Genomic DNA, 9,925 nt, shown 5'->3' on the forward strand with positions numbered 1-9,925 from the left:
ACAGATCTGGAAAATGTGAAAGGGCTGGCAGTCTTTGGAAATGCGAGGTTCAGATACAATTGCACCACCTTGCAAAATAGCCCGCAAGTTCTGCCAACAGTTAAATGTGAAACTCTGTGTCACAATAGACAGAGAACCTGGGGTTCTGTCTATATATCCGAACATATGTATGGCTCAGCAAATTTAAAGTGGTGCTCTCTGAAAACGTTTTTGTTTTGTTTGTTTTAGCTGTTTGAGTTCCACTTGTGTTCTTTTGAATACTGCCACACAAGAACTAAAAATCTCTGTCATTTCTTAAAGAGTTTAAATAAACAATATTAAAATACCATCTTCCGTCACATTGAAAGGCAGTTGGATATGTTCTTCCTCCATATTTATATATAGAGAGTTCTGATCTAGAAAACCAATACAATAAACCATTTTATGTTTTAAAAACAGGCAGTCTTTGGTGACGCAAAGGCAGAATTTTTTTTTGTTACCTCCTGCCTATTTCGCTCTGTCTCATAAAGTGAATATTGTTGGCACTGTCAGAAAGTTCTAAATACTGCTCAACAGACAAAACAAAATACCCATCATAACCTTGTACCCTCCCAGTGCTCAGAAGCTGCTGCTTCTCCCCCTCTGTCCATGCCCGAAGGCTCTCTTCCCCTTCTTGCAGCCTTCTTTGTTCCTTAGTCCAGGCCTGGCCCACAGCTCGCAGTCTGGCGATCTCCAACACGTGGTTCTTTTCCTCTTCGACAGTCGTCCCATACCGGATGTTGAAGCACAGAGCCCCGTGCTGGAGTTGGATATCTGCAAACCGTCTAGTCCTTCCATTCAACACAGAAGTCATCTGGGACACAGTGACATTGACACCATTCTCCAGAATCCGCCTCCCCCCAGTGTTACCGATCAGCACCAGGTCTTCCTCCAGAGACCCAAGCTTAATGAAGTAGTGAGTGTCCCTCCCCTCTATGGTGAAATGTAGGTTTTCCAGGTAATGAGCATTATTGAGAATGGCAGCAAGCCGCCTGCTATCTTCATTGGCTACTCCTATAATATCGGCTGTGACTATGCCATCCTTGATGGCAAATTTGATACCTTTTCCAAAAACAGAAGGAACAGCAGCAAACCTTGGTTGTTTCCCTCCTTCAAGGCACCGTCCATCACTATACTGGGGAGTCATAGGAAGTTGGTCCAAGGAAATGAAATTCCTGAGCTGTTTCTGCAGCTCACATTGAATACCCAGGATGGTCTAGGAAAGACAAAGTTACAGTGCAAATGCAGTGTGACTTAGGCCCCTGCTGTATGCTTGGTGCTTGTGAAAAACAAAGGCTTGCAAGGTGAGTGATTTAAAAACAGGTCAAATTTGGAATCTCTTCATTAGAGATTTGGAAAATAAAAGACTAACAGGTGACTTGATCACCTGGCATGAGTTTCTTAATTATCTTGATTAAGCTGAGCATAAGGAAATAGCTTCAAACTTGATACCAGAATCTCAAGAGCTAGAAGGCACTTCAAATTAAGTGGGTCTAACTTATAACAGGGAGCTCTGGTAGCATAGTGCCTAAGGCACTTGACTGCTACCTGGAAGGCTGGCGGTTCAAACCCACCAGCCACTCCTTGGAAGGAAGGTTGGGCGGGCAATCTACTTCTGCAGTGATACTGCCTCAGAAACAGAGTTGCTATGAGTTGGGTCCAATTCGGCGGCACATCAAAACAACCAGCTCATAACAACAACAACAGCTCCCCCCAAACACAGACATTTTTACCCACTGAACTAACACTGACTCTTGTTATTATTATATGTAGAGTAATACATCAGTTACAAACCAAACCAAACTCTGGCATCCAGTCGATTCCCGCTCATGGTTATCCCCACTGGGTTTCTGAGGCTATAAATCTTTACGGAAGTAGATTGGTCCATCTTCCTTCTGCAGAATGGCTGGTGGGTTTGAACTGCTGCCTTCTGGTTAGCAGCCAAATGCCTTATCCACTACGTCACCAGCGCTTCTTTAGTTAAGGTGAGGTATAAAGAGACGTATAAGGCATGGATCGTGCTTTCAAGTAGTTTCTGACCTTATACATGACCTCTGGCAAATCCGCAAGAGTTCACTGATCTTTTGATGAGGACTTAAGTCACCGAATTGCACATGTGAAAATGCTGAATTGGTGATTTTTTTTCTTTGTATATATAGTCACCACAATTAAAACAAGTTAATTAAAATAAGCCTTTCAGTATGGAAATTTTCAAACTTACTGAAAAATAAAGAGAATACTGAGCCTCCTTGTCCCCATTACAAAGCTTCAGCAATTATTAACGTTTTGCTTAACTTGGTTTTTTCAGAAGTACTTTTCATTTCCAAAAGTATTTACATATTATATGTATTTAAAAAGGGGACAAGCCTATTGCCTGTTTAGTATTTTCTTTCTCTTATACTTTTTTAGGGAGCTCTGGTAGCATAGTGCCTAAGGCATTTGACTGCTAACCAGAAGGCTGGCGGTTCAAACCCACCAGCCACTCCTTGGAAGGAAGATGGGGCAATCTACTTCCCTAGTGATACTGCCTTGGAAACCAAGGAGGGGTCACTATGAGTCGGGTCCAACTCGATGGCACATAACAACAACAACATACTTTTTTATACTTAAATATCAAGCTCTTTTGTTTTGTTAAAGCCATTTTTTTTTTTTTCACCACAGATATTTTTTTTTTTCCCAGTCGGGGGTGGGAAAAGTTGCTTTTTGTTTCCATTTGTACCTCATACACCTGATGAAGTCTTCAGCTGACTCTAGAATGTTTTTGATATTTACCTCCCTTCACTCCATCTCTGCACTGAAGCAACGGTGACCTTTGTAAAGTACAGTCTTGCCTGTTTCTCTCTAGTCTGCAAGCACCCTCTCCCAAACTTGCTTAAAACCCTTAATGGCTCCCTGATGCCAACATGTTGAAGTCTCCCTCCTTCATGTGGTTGAGGAAGTCCAGTGTGATCTAGATTCTGCCCACCTAATTGACCTTATCTCTTGCCATTCTATTTTCCAACCTTCTCCCTGGAGTATTTATTATTCTTGCTTCATTTCTCTTGTAGGTTCTCATCTCCTTTCTTGTTATCAGAATCATTTCAATTCTGTTATCTCCACACTCCAAGGCACCATCCCCTGAATTATTTTACAGTTGGAAATGGGATATTTTCATTTTCTTCAATGAATAGTTCTCACTATGTCGATTCCATAATAGACCTTAGTAGCCCATTCTGGAATTTTAAAAGTTCCTTGTCTTATTGTTTATCTAGCATAGCAGCCGTCAAGTCACCTGCTAGTCTTTTCTTTGCCAAAAGTGCCGGTTGCCTGATCCCTCATGGATGCTTTTGTCTACCTCCTCATTAATCATGGTATTTTAGTAAATATTCAGAAGATTGAAAAATAAACAAGCAAGTATATCTCGATACCATTTCATGGTGTTAGATGCCCTGCAGTTTTCAGCTTTTTGTTTTTTTTAGCCAAATAAACCATAAAAGCAAACTCACTGCCATTGAGTCAATTCAACTCATAGTGACCCCTCCTTAGGTTTCCGAGGCAGTATCTCTACGGAAGTAGATTGCCCAATCTTCCCTCCAAGGAGTGGTTGGTGGGTTTGAACCACCAACCTTCTGGTTAGCAGTCAAAATCCTTAGGCACTGCACCACCAGAGCTCTCTTTCAGCCAAATAGAGAAGGTAAAACTTTTACTAACCTTTCCAGGATCCCACTCTTGCGTTTTTATTTGAAGTTGCAGAAGCTCATAAGTTAATTCCAAATTTTCTAATTCGGGTTTTGGAAATCCAGGTAGCACATTGTGTAACTGGAAACCAAACAGCTCCAACCAACTTCCAATATCTGTGAGACATAAGATGTAAAAGAAAAAAAAATTAAGGCACTACTTTACAATCTTTGTTGAAAGCTGCCCTCCTATCTTCAATATGTTTAGGCAATGAGAAGTTAGGGATAAACATCCCCCTTGAACTCCCCCATTTAAGATATATGATCCTTTCTGTACAGGGAAAACTTTCAATTTGCGAATACCCCCAGAAACAGGCTCAGTTTATTGAACTGAAGCTCTAAATGTGGTAGTGGGACTCAGGCCCCATGGTCTGTGATTTAATAATAATAATAATAATAATTCACTGTCATCATGTTGATTTTGGTTCATAGTGACTCAAAACCAAACCCACTGCCATCAAGTCAATTCTAACTCATAGTGACCCCCATTGGGTTTCTGAAGTGGTAAATCTTTGGGGAAGTAGATTGCCCGGTCTTCCTTCCATGGAGTGGCAGGTGGGTTTGAACCACCAGCCTTCTGCACAGTCAAATGCCTTAGGCACTGTGCCTCCAGACCTCCTTTAGTGACACTGTACCAAAAAAGCAGACCAAACTCACTGCTGTCAAGGCGAATCCAACTCATAGCGACCCCTCCTTGGGTTTCTGAGGTGGTACCACTATGGAAGTAATTGCCCAATCTTCCTTCCGAGGAGTGGCTGGGGGGTTTGAACCACCAGCCTTCTGGTTAGCAGTCAAATGCCTTAGGCACTATGCCACCAGAGCTCCCTAGTGATGTTATAGGACAGGGTAAAACTGCCCCATAGGGTTTCCAGGGCTGTAAATCTTTACAGAAGCAGACTGTCTCATCTTTCTTCTGACAAGTGGCTGGTGGGTTCAAACCGCTGACCTTTTGGTTAGCAGCCGAATGTCTTAACCACTATGCTACCAGAGCTCCTTATGGTCTGTGATATTAGATTTAATTGATGGCAGGTAATCTTGCATTTTTATTTTATGAAATTATTTATATAAATTTTTATGAGTGAAAAAAAAGACAAACAGAAACCACTTAAAAGTAAGGGAAAGAATGCATGGGATGCAAAAGCATCATGTTTTGTGCTCACTTGCACAGTTTTGCTCACTCTAGAAAACCAAGGAAGAGTGAATGCACACTAGCTTGCGGGCTAACTGGCAGGAAGAGGAAGCATGCTCACAAAGGCACTGAGGTTATGTGATAAACACTGCTGCGCTATCTCCAACTTAGCTGAAAGTTTTATAATGTTTACATACCTGTGGTATACTTTGCAACATCTTGAATTTTGCCAACTGGGTAGTTATTTTCAAAGGAGTAGAGGTTGAATGGCTTAGGAAGGAGGTTCAATTGTTTCCATATGTGATGATTAGGCGTTGTCCATCTGCCAGCAACGACATCATAATCCCGTTGCCCCAGGTGCACTAATTTAGTAAGGAAATCGTAGAGTCCTCCATGGAAACCAATGATGACCTGGAAGTCAGGGTAAGTGTCGTGATAGATATCTCCATAAGGAGTGTACAATATCTCTTTTATCACCTGACCTCGGCTGCTGAATACAGCTAGTGGCGTGCCTGTATTATCACAGGCTACATAATATTCTTCCCCACTGCTTAGCTCCATGGCGATGAGGTGACCTTGGAGATCATAATACAGCGATGTAATCTCTGAGCTCGTGTGGTTGTACAAATGAGTAACTCTTATGGGGTTGGCAAGGTCTGCATAAAAGAACTGCAGGTGCTGCCCCAGGCTGGACTTACTGGCAACACGGCGCCCGAGCCCGTCGTAGTAATACTGCACAGTCCAGCCAGAAGCCTTGTTGTAGGCTTTCTGTAGCAGACCGTTAGAATTATATTCAAATATGTCATTCCCCCTCTGCCTCAGAAAGCCATCTTCATCCATTTTGTACTGAATTTCCCCCAGTCTAGTAATGCGGTCTCGGAGGTCATATCGGAGAGGAGTGAGACGAGCACTGTTCCCGTGGCTTAAGAGGTTGATGTTGCCATTCAGATCATAACTATAACGCCACTGGGTTCTATCATTTACAGAAACAGTTTGAAGTTGCCCATCAGCATCGTATTCATAGAAGTATCTTGTGATATTGGCATCCACTCCGACTCTTATATCGCATATTACCATGCGGCCCATATTATCGTATTGAATAGTCATCCAATAGGCAATTGCCTTTAGGATTTCATATTGGACTTCGATAACTTGACCATTGGCACTGAAGATTTTGGTGTGCTTCATCACTGTAGTAGTTATGACCTGATTTAAATCGTAATTAATTACACTGAATTTTCCAAACTGTTCCGTTCTACCAGAGACATCAACATATCGGTACAGATCTATGGGCAAAGGGGTTTCATTGATCACAGCTTGCATGCTGGTGACACGGAAGTTGTTGTAGCTATAGTCAAACCGTGCATTCACAAGACCTTCTTCACTGAATCTGAAAATCTGACGTCCAATAAGAGGCCCTATGGGAATCAAAATAAAAATAATAATGAGAACAAAGCTAAGTGATTAATGTTGAACAATCAGAAAGGTCTAGGGTTATTTATTACTGATACTTTGACATACAAAATAAAAGATTGAGATGGAACTCTGCTTTTTAATGTCTAGGTATATCAGCTCAGATATATATCCTTATAGGGATGGTCAGCAAATAAGGAAATTGAAAAAAAAAATACTGCATAGTATAGTTAAAAAACCAAAGCCACTGCCATTGAGTCAGTTAATGAGTAGGACTGCTCCTTAAGACTTCCAAGGCTATCAGTCTTTACAGAAGCAGACTGCCTCCTCTTTCTCCCGTGGAGTGGTTGACAGGTTTGAACCACCGACCTTTTGGTTAGTAGCTGAATGCTTTAACCACTACACCACCAGAGCTCCTTAGTATAGTTATAGAATAATTTAATTATAGGGGCTATAAAAGTAATAACCCATCTGGCATGGTGAAACTAAGGCTACAAACATGCTTTCTTACTAGAATCACTGGAGGGGGTGGGGAGGAAACCTTTCCTTTCATTTAACTCAAGCTACAAAGTTAGAGGGTCAGGTTTTGACAAAGTCCAGTATTAAAGTAACCAGTTTTGGGCATTTTATAAACCCAAAAGATGAAATACGTTCTGAAGTTCTACGTTTTGAAGATATCTGTCATCAGCTGAGGCTTATAGAGGTTACAAAGGGCTTCAGCTACTTTCAGTGAGATTCATATCTTGCACCTGCATCTTTGGGAAAATGTGCTTGTGGGAGGAACAGGAGTACTGTTAAAGTAGGTGCTTAGATTTCAATTTTCTTGAGAGCTGAGAGAGAGATAACGGTTTTCAAGGAATCAGCTTTCGTGCAGCCTACAATACATGTTTTTAATTTTCAGTGGAAGAGAATTTGATAACTAAAGTAAAAATTTGTTAGATTGAAATGTCTATAAGTTAATGGTTTTATCCTAGACAGTGATCAGCAAAAATTTCATAAGGAAATATTGGCGGTGTTGTATATAGCACCACATTCTCCCCACAAACCTGTTTGCCTATATCTGATTGTGCAAATGAACCCATCGTGCATCAGATGTATTGTCTTAATCACTCCAGAAGATTCTTCATAAGTCAGCGTGACCTGAGTGGTGTCATAGAGGATTTCGGACAGCCTTGCTTGCTTGGTGTACTTGTATAAAACTCGGCGCCCTGTTCCCAGATGCAGAGTCTGTAGCAGCCGGCCATCTCGACTATAGTCTTGGATGAAAGAAGTGCTACTGTCCGGTGGGGTGTAGATGTTCCGGTAGTAGCCCACTGAAAGCATGGTTTGTAAGCTGTGGCGCACCATACTAGGCATGGTGACTGAGAGTAGACAATCTGATTGGTCGTACTCAAAGATGTAACGCCGCTGGCTGTGTAAGAGGAGCATCACAGACTGAAATGAGACAAGGACAAAATAGCATAATATGTACCACTGAGTTTGGTGAGATTAAAGAAAATACACATTCATCCATTCAACACAAGTTCATTGAGCACCTACTATGTCTGTGCCAGGCATTATGGCGCACCCTTGTCAACACAGGAGTACACAAACCAAACCAAGCCACTCACTGCCCTCAAGTCGGTCCCAGCTCATAGAAATGCCTCCTTGGGTTTCCGAGGTGGTATCTCTACAGAAGTAGATTGCCAATCTTCCTTCTGGGGAGTGGCTGGTAGGTTAGAACCACCAGCCTTTTGGTTAGCAGTCAAATGCCTTAGGCACTATGCCACCAGAGCTCTTACAGAAGTACACAAAATGGTGTCTATTCTCACGTAATTTTCAGTTTAATGGAAGAGAAAGATGAGTAACCAAACAATTACAATATACTGTGATGTGTCATGATAGGAGAAGTACACGGTGCTTATGGGAGGTGGAGGAGCAGCTAACCCAGATGTAAGTAGTCCAGGGAAGCTTCCTGGAGAAAGTGGCATCTGACTTGAGACCTAAAGGATGACTAGGTGTTGGCCAGGTGAAGACAGGGAAGGAGTGCAGTGGCAGAGTAGGAAGAAGTAGAAGCATTGGTGGTTCAGTGGTAGATTTCCACGTGGGCATCTCAGGTTTGATTCCCGGCCACTGCACCTCAGGCACAGCTCCCAGCCATCCTTCAGTGAAGGCTTGCATGTTGCTGGGATGCTGATCGGGTTTCAGAGGCATTTCCACACTAAGGTGCACTAGAAGAATGGCTTGGTGATCGACTTTTGAAAAGCAATCAGTGAAAAGCCTACAGATCACAACAGTCAGGTCCCATTATGCATGGGGTAGCCATGAGTTGGGAACCAACTCAGTGGCCACTAACAACAACAAAAACAATGCCTGGCAGAGGGAATGGTATTGTGAAGGCCTGGTATGAAAAAGAACATGGCCTTTGCAGATGATGAGAAGAATTTTGTGTGGTTAGCTCTGGTGGTGTTGCAGGTAAGACATGACTGCTGACCCTAAGGTTGGCAGTTCAAAGCCACCAGCTGCTCCACAGGAAGAAGATGAGGCAATCTATTTCCATAAAGATTTACAGCCTTGGAAACCCAATGGGAGTTGCTATGAGTTGGAGTTGACTCGATGGCAGTGGGTTTGGTTTTGTTGTGGTTCAGAGCATGGGCATGTTCTAGGGGATCGGGTACTGGAGAGTGGCAAGAGATAAGGTCCGTTAGGTGGGCAGAAGCCAGATCATGCTGGACTTCCTCAACCATGTGAAGGAGTTGGGACTTCAACATGTTGGCATCAGGGAGCCATTAGGGTTTTAAGCAAGTTGGGGAGAGGATGCTTGCAGACTAGAGAGAAACAAACAGTCAACTCTGTGTTTTACAAAGGTCACTGTTGCTTCAGGGCAGAGATGGAGTGAAGTAAACGGGGACTGGGGGTCAGGGGTGGGGGTGCGGACACCAGGGTATGTTAACTTATAGTGACCAAACGGTATTTATTGACTTCATGGAGTAGATGTCTTTCTGAAAAGTTGCATGTGAAATATTATTATTATTTTGCAATTCATGTTTTAACTACATTGGAGGAACATGTCATTACAAGCCAAGAATTCTCTGTTTCTTGTATGCCTCACCCCTAAACTGATCTGTATTTCCGAGATAGTTACATGTTAGGTATAATACCTTGCATGTAACTGGTGTTTCATAAATAGTGCTCGATCTTTTCACTTTAAATATAAACATAACAACAGCAGTGTTTTAGGGAGGACTCAATCCCATTTCTAATTGTCTAGCACTTAAATCTCATCTCTTAATAAAAAGAAAATTCACTCACCCTTGGAGATTCTGAGAAAACTCCCTAGGTGGGGTGGGGGTGGGGGTGGGGCTTTACCTCTTCTCTCTTGAGAGTTATCTTATCAAGCAAATTGGTTTGGTCAAGCTTTATTTTCTGAAGTTTGTGATATGAAAACAATAGGTATGTTTGCATGTTCTAAATGTAAATTCTAGAAATCTTTATACATGTGAATTATATAAACATGCATAATGTACACTTGGGAGCTCTGGTAGCATAGTGGCTAAGGCACTTGACTGCTCACCAGATGGCTGGCGGTTCAAACCCATCAGCCACTCCTCGGAAGGAAGGTTGGGCAATCCTACTTCCGTAGTGATACTGCCTCGGAAACCCAAGGAGG

The 9,925-nt window shown here is 42.3% G+C and overlaps 1 protein-coding gene across 1 annotated transcript in view; it reads right to left on the reverse strand.

The window, feature by feature from the left end:
• Positions 1–475: 475 nt before the first annotated feature.
• Positions 476–9,925, reverse strand: part of TENM1 (teneurin transmembrane protein 1) — a 720,277-nt gene continuing 710,827 nt past the window's right edge. The window contains exons 29-32 of the mRNA XM_007952439.2: positions 7,323–7,710; positions 5,061–6,281; positions 3,709–3,851; positions 476–1,234 (exon numbers count right to left, since the gene is read on the reverse strand). Coding sequence (XP_007950630.1) covers positions 476–1,234; positions 3,709–3,851; positions 5,061–6,281; positions 7,323–7,710 — 2,511 coding nt within the window. The remainder of the gene's footprint in view (positions 1,235–3,708; positions 3,852–5,060; positions 6,282–7,322; positions 7,711–9,925) is intronic.

The sequence above is a fragment of the Orycteropus afer genome, unplaced genomic scaffold, assembly GCF_000298275.1.
Source record: "Orycteropus afer afer isolate SDZICR_OR568_19922 unplaced genomic scaffold, OryAfe1.0 scaffold00337, whole genome shotgun sequence".
Taxonomy (NCBI): Eukaryota; Metazoa; Chordata; class Mammalia; order Tubulidentata; family Orycteropodidae; genus Orycteropus; species Orycteropus afer.